The following is a 12,850-nucleotide window of genomic DNA, read 5'->3' as shown; positions in this document are numbered from 1 at the left end:
TCCTTTAAATAGCACAGCTTGGATATGCCACTAGCAACCTCAGTCCACACATTCACAATTTTCTTATTTTCTTTATGATGTTTTGGAAGAGATACAATTATAAGGTCCAAACTACTTCTGGACATGGGCATTTTTCTTCCTCTTTGAGGGTGAAATTATAACTCACTGTAGGATTTAAAAAAAAAAAAAGAAATGGGAGTTATCATTAGGAAAATTACAGACCATTTTTTAAAAAGCTTGAATCCAATTTGAAGACTAGAAGAGTTTATAAACATTTTAATTACTCTCCCCAACATCATCCTCCAGCTGTCATTCCACAGTCCCCCTCAAAGTTATGGAAAAAAATTACTTTTAAAAAAAAGTCAATTTGCAAAATTAGTGAAATATAACCTAAGCAGCATAACAAATACAGGAATGGGAGAACATTCCATCAAAGTTGCTATCCGTCGCTTATTAATTTTACGTTAGTAATGTCCCTGTCTTAGAACCACCTTCCCTGTCTACCAGGGCTGCCCAATAGAATCTTCTACAGGATGATGGAAATGTTCTATTTGTGCATGGTCTGATATGGTAGCCAGCAACCACAGGTGCTATTGAGCATTGAAATGTGCCTCATGCAACTAAGGAACTGAATTTATTTAAATTTAAATGTAAACTTGAAATTTAAACAGCTACACATAGCTAGTGGTTACCATATTGGATAGCACAACTATCTATAGTTAGGGCAGGGGCTAGGTCACTTAAATCTTTATGCCACTCTTGACACAACATCAGCCTTGAGATCCAAGGCTCATGTAAAACACAAAGCACTTTATGACTTCTTTTTTGAAAATATTAAATAATTAAATAGAACAGTTTCCATGAAGCCAGACAAGGGGGGAAAAAAAAAACCAGCTGTAAGAAATTCTCTAAGGATAATGCTACTCCTTAGGATGAGCCAGAAAAGGGGATGGAGGAATAATATTCTAGAAACGTGGATCCTAGAGGTCCGTTCCAGATCTAGCTCCACGATCAATTAACTGAACGGCTCTGGGCAGTTCTTGGAGCTCCTCTGAACCTGATTCTCTTACTTATATAATTCCGGAATCTGCTAGAACAACCTACAAGTCCCCTCCTCCCTTGAAACCTGTAATGAAATGTAAAGTCAAACCAGATCAGGAGGAAAAAAAAAACATTCTCAGGTAAGAAGTGTTGCATATGGTCTACCAGAACGCCTTCTGTAATTTCGGTTCCTGTACTTTTCACTTAAGATAGAAGCTAATAAATATATAGTCTTCAGGCTGAGGATTCAGAATCTGAGAGTTTCATGAGGGGATCACAAGATTTGATGAGCACACACAAAATGGGATGCTTTTAAGACTCCCGTGAAGACAGTCAATTGAATGCAAAGTAACAACTATTCTTTTTTTCTCCCCCTCAATCTTTTTTCTTTAATTTGGAAAATTTTCAAACCTTAGAAAAGTTGCAAGACTAATATGACGAACACTTACATACCCTTCACCTCATGAGACTGTTCTTAAGTACTGATATCCAGAAGCCCAATCCCCTAGGGGATCTCGCTACAGACCATTCCCTTGGTAACACCTCCCAGTCCCTAACGCTAGTGAGAATAAACTTTGGTCAGGTCCGAGGTGGGTCTGGATAACCACCAAGGGCAACAAAATAAAGCACAACTGTATTACTGTATTTTCTCTGTTAACAATAAGCATGCATTTCAGCCTTAAATTTTATGTCAGACACTTTAAAAACGAGATAGAATAAAAAATAAACCCTTTAGGTTTCAAGACGAAAAATCCTATTCCTTAAAATTAAGGAGACATTGCTCCAATCCTAGCACCGAGAATCCAATCTCTGGGCCCCCTCTGAACCGATGCCTTTGTTTGCAAAGGGGATTCGTGGTCTACCTCAGAGAAATACCCTGAGGATTCCATGTAAGCAGAGTGAGACATAAAAACCATTCAGGATTGCTAGCTGCTTTTCCAGTTTACTAAGCCTTTTCCCAAATAGTATACTTCAGGAATGACAACCATGTGGGATAAATTCACCAGAAATCTGGTTTAAAGACAAGAGAGGGGCGCCTGGGTGGCTCTGTCAGTTAAGCACCTGCCTTTGGCTTAGGTCACAATCTCAAGTCCGGATGGAGCCCTTTGACAGGTTCCCTGCTCAGCAGGGGAGCCTGCTTCTCCCTCTCCCTCTGCTGTTCTCCCTGCCTGTGCTCTCTCTCACTCTCTCTGTCAAATAAATAAATAAAATCTTAAAAAAAAAAAAAAAGCAGCAAGAGAACGGAAGCTCCAAGATGTTCAGGGCAGAGGAGGTATCGGCATCTACTGAGCAGATAGGACAGCCAGGCCTACAGGCCTAACCCCTGTTAATGCTCACGTCAATTCTGGGAAACAGGAGGTTATATCTGCTCTTTGCCATCAGGTTTTAAAGCTCGGAAAGGCTGATTTCACCAAAGATCACATCGTTAGCTAGTTGTAGGGCTCAGTTAAGTAAGTATCTGGTTTAAATGCCTGCATTAACCATTTAGGAACTTCCGCTAAGGGTTCAAGAGTCTTGGTTAATGGTTTAAGGGTCATAGTTAGGGCTTAAAGCCTCTTTAAGAGCCTAGTTAAAGGTTAGGTGCCCTGGTCAATGCCTTGGTGAGAGGTTTCAGTGTCCAGATCTTCTGACTCTGAGGTTAGGGCTCTTCCTGCAACATGTAATGAAGACACAATTTGGAACATGAGGTTTCTTGCCAGCTCAAGGATGTAGACTGCTTCTCTACATCTAGTGGATTCTGCCAGGCAAGTGGCATGTAGCCTTTCTTGAAAAAGTGTTCTCCCCAGCAGGCCCACCAAGGCAAGTGGTGGTTGGCAGCCCAGACAAAATACATAGACGATGTCTCAATTCCAGGAATCTTAATCAACGTAACCTCTGACCTTGGGTGATTATATTTTAAATAAGGCTATTCACTGAACACCTTTATTAGAGAATGTCTATGGGAACTTGGGCATCGGATGATTTGAAATAACTCTTTTTACGGCTGAGGTTGAGTGACTTGGACAGGCCAAGCTACTGAAGCAAGGCAAGGCTGTAATTAGACCATGCTGTAAAGACTGTTCAAAGACTGGACCCCACAAAGGTGTTCGATTAATAATAAATGAGGAGAAAAGCAGGCTATTTGCACAAGCAGCTGGTGGATGGCTCTCCCTGGGTACAGAGCCGCAAAGTTTTATCGTCACTTGGCAATGCACTCATGCCAAGTCTTCAGCCTCAGATCCCAGTGAACAGACACATGGGTCTGGTTGCAGACCAGACTGCCTGTGGGACCAGCACATTCCTAACTGGATTTCCCTCTAGTGATGGAGACTTTAAATAAACCTCTGCTTTTGTTAGTAACTTTGAGACACATGAGCTTTTTCTGTCACACCAACCAGCCTGCACCAGAGATATGGGTATCCATCCTGATCCCCTGACCAGAATCCATACAAGCAACAGAAAACCAGCTTACATTCCCACTCAGCAAATGGAGAGAGAAGCAGGAAGCTGCTTAGAGGATTTGGAAACTAATAGTCAAGTAAGACCAAATGCAGGGTTGATGAAAAAAAAAATCTAAATAGAAATCTGACCAACATAATAACATGTGAGAAAAGTAAAAAGAAGAGAAGAAGAAAGGAAGGAAGGAAGGAACGAAGAAAGTCATTCATTTTGAAAATTAAATGATACACACCAGGAGTCATGAAATGTGAATACATTCATAAAAGATAAATGATGGGTGGGTGATAGATGGACTCTAATAATCATAGGTCTATCACTAGGTCCCTTTCTCTTTCTCTGCTTCTAACTGTCTTGGCAAGAATCTTGATCTCTTGGCAGAAAACTCTTTTCCAAAACATACCAATGTGACACTGCTCATGCATAGGTTTTCCAAACCCAGTGTCCGATTATTTTCACCATTGCACAAAAACAGGAGATCCCGCAGAGCAGCAGACGGCCTTCAGCAGGCTGACACCCGGGCCAAGCCCCAGGTTGCAGCTCAGAGAACACACTGTCCATTTAAATCCCACATGGACTGGCCTCAAAAAATACCTGGTGTTTGTGTCCCACAAAAGTTGAACAAATGGCAGTGTCTTTGAAAACACTTCACGGGGTTTGTGGGAAAGGTGGGGGGGGGTGGCATTTTAGCAAGAGTACACCTATCAGTGGGCCCTTGTCAAACCCGACAAGCAGGCATGCTTAAGAAAAGTCTGTCCTCTCAGATTCTGTATCACTGGGTTCATCTGGGTTCCCACAAAAAAGCAGTGAAAAAATCTAGTAAGTTAAAATGAGGTGTAGGAATGTCACCAGAATAACAGCAAAGAACAATACTCCTCACCTGAGCAAATGATTTCTTTCAGGACATTAATTTCAGCTTTGTGATTTTTTTTTTAATTTGCAATTTTTTTGGAAATCACAATTTTTTTGGTGCTTTAAAATAACAAAAGTAATCAAATCATTCTGACCCTCTAGGTGATTGTGAAATTAAATTTCCAGTAGTTATCACTAAAACAAAGGTAAAGACCTTTATTTTACACTAAATTGAATATTTCTGAATAATTTGGGGGTCCAAAAGTAGACTTCACTGAATGACTGTTTCAACAAAGATACTCTGTTTTGTAGTATTAGATCCATGGAGTTTCTAATTACACATATATGTCTCGGCAGCATTATCATAGTTCAGTTTTAACCTTCTGCATCTAGGGGTATGTAAGATTTGTAAATGTCACTGGTTCTGACCATCCAGTAATGAGTAATGAAAATTTCTATATATCACTTCTAGGATCAAACCAGTATGACAGCAGAAAATAGCATTATTTATTTGGCCCACATTATTATTGTATAAAATCTGGGGAAATAAGTCCCTCAATTCATTTAGGAATGTTCTTTTCCTAATTAAGATTTCGATGACTCTACACATAAACACTGATTTTTACCTTTTTCCATTTGCATTGTAATTTAAAACATCTATGTTGATTTCATTTCTATAATATAGTGCATTTAATGTTCTCAAAATCTTAACAACTTCTTATCCTGGGTGTCCCTTTAATATTTAATTTTTACCTTGTTCAGTTACTGGAAAACATCTCATAGCTTTTTTATTTATTACTTTACTTGAGTTGATTTCTTTTCTTTCTTTCTTTTTTTTTACTCTGTGAAATTACCCATTTGGCAATCACATCACTAAAATGCAAGAAGTTCTTCCTTCAATTATAAAAGCCAGTATTACCCATGATTATTAGCAAAACTATTTTGCAAATCAACCACTCTTTATTTCAGAATACAATCAAGTACCACAGGCTAGAGTAAAAGCTTATGGATAGCAATCTTTTTTTTTCCATTTAAAATAATAAACGTAATCAAACCTTCCTGCCAATCTAGGTGATTGTGAAATTTAATTACTAGCAGTTATCATTAAAACAAAGCCAAAGCAATTTCTTCCACACATAATTGAATATTCCAGAAGAAAATTTCTGAACAGTTCTTGGAAAATGTATTTAAAAATTAATTTTAACCTGATTATTTCATTTGTTATGTCTCAGTTGGTAATGCAGAATAAATGACACACTTGGGTGTTGTGGTTCAACAACAGCAAGTGAGAACATATTCTCAGGAAAATCAGATAACTTTGAGTTTATTACTGAGTGAATTATCAGATCTTTACTCTCTGTGCAAACACAACCAAACCTAAATCTTCCACATCTATTCCTCTAAGAGAGGTTTAACCCATATTATTCGAGTTCACCTCTCCATATGCTACTCACTGCAGAATCAACAGTTCCTTCTTTCCTGCTCAATTGCCCAAATATGTCCTAAGGCTTCCAGGGAGCTGTTCCATCAAACCCACTGCTACCTGAATGGAAAGAAAACCTCCTACCTACATCAGCAGCACTAGTAAGTGATCTAGCTCCTCTCTGCACCATGCTGCTAATGGGTCTATAGGTATAACCGTCCAGAGAAGAGACACCACCTTCAAAATGGATCAACAGCAGATCTAAGAAAGGAAGTTGAGAATTGGGCCATGGACTTTCCCACCTCTAGGCCCTTGGAGGTCTTCCCGAAATGCTCTTCCTCTTCCTGAAATGCCTTTCCTGCTGTCTGGGAAAAAAATCTCACTCATCCTTTAAGCCCCAACTCATAGGCCACCTCCACTGACCCCTGCCTACTGAAGGAATCACTCTCTTCCTCGCACTCTCCTCCACATAAGTCATTTTACCCAACTGGAATATAGATTACTATTTGTCGTCCGTCTCTGTGGCTGGACGGTGAGGGAAAGGATCCTAATTCATCTTTCTATTCCGTACTCTTGGGACAGTGCCCGAAACATAAAATATACTTAATGACTGCTTATTTAATGGACCTCAGACTCAAGATCAAATTTTTTTTTTAAAGATTTTATTTATTTGACAGACAGAGATCACAAGTAGTCAGAGAGGCAGGCAGAGAGAGAGGAAGGGAAGCAGGCTCCCCGCTGAGCGGAGAGCCCGACGCGGGGCTCGATCCCAGGACCCCAGGATCATGACCTGAGTTGAAGGCAGAGGGCTGAAGGCAGAGGCTCTAACCCACTGAGCCACCCAGGCACCCCTAAAGATCAAATTTAACATGCAATGTAAGAGGCAAATTTTATGTGTGTTGGACTTATTTCTGTACCTAAAGTCTGAGCCATGAAGTGCCTTCTATGTCATTCCTCAAAGGAGCAAAATTTATTAACACCAAACACTGACTAAGTGCCACACCCTGGGCTAACTGCTCTACACACTCTATCTCATTTAAACCACATAGCATTCCTATGAGTAAGTCCTGTATTAACATTAGCCTTATCTACAGATGAGGACATTGAGGCTTGGAGAGTTGAGCAACTCACTCCAAATTACCCAACTGGTAAATGGGGGCAGCCAGAACTCAAGAACAATAATCCCAGAACTTCAGAACTAGAAGGGATCCTAAAATTATGTTCCCCAATCAGCCTCCTTGAAACTGAGGTTTAGAAACTTACTTCTGGGCACATAATAGGCCCTATGCGGAATAAGGTGATTAATACGTTGATGGAGTGCCCTATTTTCTCAGAATCTGGCCTTTGCCTGGGAGAACGCAGCTGCCACAACAAACAGGCTCTATTCTTTAATGCCCAACACCTCTCACAGGTGTGAATTGCTTGTGTTGTCTGAATTATTCATGATCCACACGATGGGTAAGTGTGCATAAAAAGAGAACTACAGCTTTTTGTATTTTTCGAGACAAAGCATCTGATTAATTGGTGTATTAAGCAATATAAGCTCATAGGCCAGTCTGATCCACATCAAATAGTATACCCATGCCCCCTTTCTTGAATTTTGGTGTTCACGTAATTTCCCAGTCCCCATTAGGATTTAAAACAGTGGTAACTCAAGCAGGAAGGAGACCCATCATAAGCATCTCCATCCTATCTGCAAAGCAGTTACCAACAGCTAAAGCTCGTACTGCGTGACTTCAAACCCCTGTATTTTTCTGAAGCCCGAATTCACTTTTTCTATCAGGTTCCTTAAGCTACACCAAGATCTGAATGCTCAGATGCCACAGCATCTGTAATTTATGCCATCAGTAAATCACGTGAGAATACCGCCTTCTTGTCTTTTCTCCATTCTTCTTTCCTGTGGCCACCTCTCCACCCACCCAGTCCCTTTTCTAGTGGGCAGCTTTCCGAGAGGGCTAACCATATGCTAATCGTAAGCCAACATCACTGTATTTTAAATTCAATGTTAGTCAACCAAAATGAATTGAAAAGCAGCAGCAGTGGTTTGGGGGTACTAAAAATACGCTCTAACATTTGCTGAGTTCTCAGAATTAAAACCACAGGCAGTCAACTTGTTGCTGCTCTTAATAAGATATGACTGTTCTGCCCCATTGGCTGCTACTACCAGCAACTTGAACTCTATCATATGCCTAACAACACTGTGCTTTTGATTAGTTGGCAGTGATCAAGAAAGGAGGTGCCATTTCCCAGGAACTGAACCTGCCAAAAAAGATAACAGATGGCTTTCAAGGGATCACCTTGTGCCACATCACAATCGCACCTTAGTCAAACTCACCTTGCATTTATGATTAAATTAGTTACACATCTATAGATATGGCTTATTTATGACAGGCTTGCTGTCCAATGGTCCCAACCAGGTGATTGTTCTCGGAGTTCAATGTCTGGGTGATTGTAATAAAACACACACACACACACACACAATAGGAATTAATACAATATTAACATATTGAGTATTTTCCTGAGGATTTCAAGACCCTCTTGCCCCCGGAAGACTGTATACTACACTAAATGTCTTATCAGCTATGCCTTCAGGGTTTGTCATTAAAGTTTTCAGGGACCAGAGAGGTAGAAGAATTCTACCTAATGCATCATTCTGATTAGAAACCTGTCATACTCAGAAACCAGAGGGTCTGTTTCTATTGATTCCTGTTCCTTCAGGCTCATTAGCAGTTTTTTCTCTTCAAGAGACCTGCCGATCAACCATTAAAAAAGCTGAAAGAAGCCCTCCCCATGCTCAGCCACACTTGAAAACAAAATGTATGCCCGGAAAGTAAAATTAGAGAGTATTATAAGAAAATGTCCAAGAGGCCACATAGGAAAAAAAAATCACACACACACACACACACACGCACACACACACTTGTAAACCGGCAAATTGTCAGAGGTTGGGCTCGACCTTCCTTCCTCTAACTCGCTTCAATCAGGACCAGAAACACAGAAACCCTTCATTACTTCTATCTCACACCATGCCCCAAGCTTGTGTCTCCACGGAGCTAATTTCTGAAACAAACAAAGAAAATCAAGTCTGCGAGGAGCGGGGGTTTTCGCCCCTCTTCCTTGGATTTGGGCATCCAGCCCGGCGGGCGCCGCACCGCAAGCCAGTCCGGGCGCCCAGCGGCACCCTAACCTTCCGCGCCCCGCTAGCCCAGGTTCCCGCTGCGCCAGAAAGTGCGAGCCCGCCCTGCTCCTTTCGCTTCTCGCCCGCTGCTGCTCCCCAAGTCTCCAGAACCCTAGCGTTCGCACACTAAGGGCGCCACCGCTCTCCCACCTCTGCGCTGTCAGATGTCAGGCGCGGAGGTGCTGTGGCCGCCCCGGGTGCCGGCAAACCGAACCAGTGTCCCACCGGGCGCCTGCCCTTACTCCGAGAGAGGGGGCAGGACGGCCACAGGTAGGCTCTACCCATCCCGGGGCGCGGGGCGAGGGCGGGGGGCGAGAGAGCCAGCGCGGCAGCCTGCGCCCGACGGGCTGAAACTCACCGGAGGACACCGAGGAGCCGGACAGGCTGGAGTTGCTGGACGCTGCCATCTCCGCGCGCCCCGCGCGTCGCTGCTGGCTCAGCCCCGGAGCGGACGCCGCCGCCGCTGCCCTCGCGCGACCGCTCGCAGCCTTCGCGGCCCCCAGCCCATGGCAAAGTCCTGGGGACGCGCAGCAAAGCACCAGCCTCCGGACTCTGCCTGCACTTCCTGCTCCACCAGATGACGCGCTGCTGCCGCCGCTATTTATTTGTGGTTTCCGTCCCTCTCGGCGCCTTTGCACGCTCTTCTCCGCGTGTCGGGGGCTAGGTGGGAGCCGAGGGAGGCCGAGGGGCGGCGGGAGCGGACTACCCGTGCCTCCAGTCGAGCCCCAGCTGTGGTCCGCGCTCCCCCGCACGCGGCTGGGACCACAGCGCCCGGGCGGCCCGGAGGCGCCCCGCCAGCTCCTGCACCCTCCCCTGGGCTCCTGCCTCCCCAGCGGCACTTCGAGCAGCCCGGGCAGAGGCGGCGGGAGCCAGACAGACAGAGCGACCTCCCCCTTCTCCCTCCGCCCCAACTCCGCTCGCGCGCACACAAAGGAAGGAGACGCGGGAGCTCGGGGGGCTGGTTCAGCTGCCGCGGGCTTGACAGCTTCTGCGACTGGGGCTGGAGGAGGAGGCTGAGGACAGGGCGTTGGGGCGGGGGGTGGGGGTGGACGCTGGACTGGGACGCGGGACCCCGAGGTGCTGGGGAGGTCGCCGGGGGGCGTGGGGCAAGCGCGGTTGCGGGGCGGGCGCAGCGCTGCCCCACGGTTTGGAGGCAACCCCGGGTGGGGAATGGGGAGAAGGTGGTGGAGCTCGCTGCCGGTGGCCAGGCTAAGGAGTGGCGAAAAAAGCCCGGGTGGGGGATCCAGAGGGCGAAGGCGAGGTCACTAAGGACAGGATGCTAGCTAAAGGGGGTTCTGGGATGCCAGAAAGGCCCTGGAGAGCTTCTTCCACTCCCCTCCAAATTGTTCTTTGTTACTCTGGAGCTGATGGTCCCTAACCCTGCAAGAAGGTGTGTTTTCTAAAACACCGTCAAAACACCTAGCAAGCCCCAGCCACATTTAAGTACCCCCAGCCACGCACAGTGACTAACGGGTCCACTGGGCTTTTGAGGTTGCCCTTCAAAGAAATAGAGATGTCCCAAATATGTCATCAGGCCCTCACAAAGCAGGGTGTCAAGAGAAAGAGGTTGTCTGACTTCGTCTGGTAAAGGATCTTCACAAAAGACTTGGCAGCAGGTCCAACTGTGCCCTTTCAGGATAAGGGATTGCTTAGGTGTGTGAGAGAAAGAGACTGGAGCACAAGGTGTGTACCTTCCCCCTGTATTTAAACCTAAATTAATTTCACTGGGAGGAAATATCATACGGATTTTTAAAAAAATCTATTTCACGCTCCCAGCAGGGTAATCGGTTCTTTCAATCCTGAAGCAACAGAAAACTGTGAAATTTGAACAGAAATTGTTAGATCAAAGGAAAACGCAAACATTAAAGGAGTGAAAGTACTCTCATTATTTAGCAAAGTGGAAAGTGTTCACATTGGGGTAGTTCAATTTTTAAAAACATGGTTAAAAGGACAGAGTCAATTTAAGAATTATCAGGAGTGACACAGGAACAGCAGATAGTCCTAGGGGGTCCACATCAACCATGCACCCAATGTACAGTGACTGATAAATGTTGAATAATTGTAATATGCACTCATGTCACATTTTCTAGTTCATTTAAACTTTTTTTTTTTTTCTAATTCCCTTCGGGATGCCATCCTAGCACATCTTCCCAATAAGGCTCTTTTTTTCAAAAAATACAGTTTTCTGAATAGCTGAGGGCTCATGAGCCCACCTTAGCCACACTGAGTCTTCCTGACTCTCATCTATATGGAAACTGGAACATTCCTGCCTGGTATAGGGAGACCTGAGCACCAACTCCCCTCCCCTCAACACATACTCCTTTTTCTCTCCTTTTGTGCAATGCAGCCTTGATGCAGCCTAACCTGGAGTCCTTCAGGGATATATGGCCCGTCACAACACTAATCTCTCCATCAGAACTGACTTCCTGTTCTCCCAAAGTTCTTCTGATCAAAGGCACATCTACTTGATTAACTAGTAACCTATGTATCCCTCCAGATCTTTAGATGGTGGACTGACTTGCCTATGTCACCTAGTAGGGCTGACACCCTCTGGGCTTTGAAGACGAAAGACAAAACAGAAATTCATACTCTGGTTCCACCACTTACTAGTTACATGACCTTGAGCAAATCACCTACACTCAATGAGTCTCAGTTTCTCCACCTGCAACCCAAATCCTGATACTATAGGGTGTTATGAAGTTTAAATGAAATCATGTGTATAAAGCTACAGTGTACCTAGCATACAGTTTGTGCTGTGAATATAAATTGTGCACTGGAAAGGCCAAATCTATGATTTGACCAACTTCTGCTTTTTCCACTGCATCTAGAGATAACTAATCAGCATTTACTTGTTCCACCAGGGGAAATATCTAATCTTTGGCCCAAGGTTTATATCTTTCTCGTCCCAAATTGGGTAATACACAACAGGTTTCATTATTCATCTCTGAAGTCTCGCAAAAGGATGTCAAATTCTATTTCTGTAGTCGGATGATAATATTTACCTTCCCAGAACTTTGCAGTCATTAGTTAGGGAAAGTAAAGCAGGCCTTGTGAAGTTGATTACTTTTATTATCTCAGATGGACTTGAGATAATATAAAGGGAAGGGACAAAGGGGAACTTGCTGTGAAGGTACTACCCCACAGCCACCCTGTGCTATATAAAAGTGAAATAAAACAGAGACTAACTCTTTTCCACTGGGTTCAGAGCCCAGAAGAAGGATACAAGGTCAACAAACATGCTTACTGAATAAAAACAAGATGACTGGGGAAGCTTAGCTTGTTGGTATGAGATGAACCATAACTCCAAGGCCTATTATTTTGAAGAACAAATGGAGAGCTCCAGGTTCAGAACTAAAATCTGAAAGTTGATCAATAATTTAGATTGTTAAAGCCACAACGAATGGAGAAAACACAGCAGGCAGGATCGCTCACTATCATTTTTCTTAGCTTCAGAGCCCTAAAGTCTGGCTGTCCCTCGCAAAAATGTTTATGATACCCGTAAATTAGCAGGAGGTGGCCGAAATAAGAAGCTAACCCCTCCCCTGTAGGCTCATGCACCTGCTTGTGGACCTGCCAAAGCAGTTCTCCAAATGAAACAATAAGGATATTCATTCATATATTTCACTCATTCATTCACTCATTCATTCATGGGCATTAACTGCAGCTAATGCCTATTTGTCAGTGGAGAAGCGAACATTGGTGCTGCAAAAATCTTAGGCCTCTTTGAAAAGTAGGATTTTTTTTTTAAAGGTATGTCTACCTTTTTTCTTCAAATATTAAAATCCTTATGGGACGAAAGGAGTTTTGTTAATAATTTGGTCTACTGAGGATTGTTAACAATTACCATTTTGTTAGCATGAAAGTTACTTTAGCATCTAAAGGCTTCCCACCTTCCCTCTCCAAATATATTTCCTGTTCTC

General features: G+C 43.8%; 1 protein-coding gene across 2 annotated transcripts in view; it reads right to left on the bottom strand.

Annotated features, from left to right (window-relative positions):
• The window catches only part of CHN2 (chimerin 2), a 284,844-nt gene extending 274,921 nt beyond the window's left edge, over positions 1-9,923 (bottom strand). Inside the window, exon 1 of one of the 2 annotated variants that reach the window (XM_080818303.1) lies at positions 9,289-9,923. In XM_080818303.1, coding sequence (XP_080674429.1) covers positions 9,289-9,337 — 49 coding nt within the window. In that variant the 5' untranslated portion in view covers positions 9,338-9,923. The remainder of the gene's footprint in view (positions 1-9,288) is intronic. The other variant, XM_080818304.1, reaches the window with a different exon arrangement.
• Between the last annotated feature and the right edge of the window lie 2,927 nt (positions 9,924-12,850).

The sequence above is a fragment of the Martes martes genome (assembly GCF_963455335.1).
Source record: "Martes martes genome assembly, chromosome: 11".
Taxonomy (NCBI): Eukaryota; Metazoa; Chordata; class Mammalia; order Carnivora; family Mustelidae; genus Martes; species Martes martes.
The sequence above is the reverse complement of the archived record's forward strand: the minus strand, read 5'-3'. Positions and strand labels throughout refer to the sequence as shown.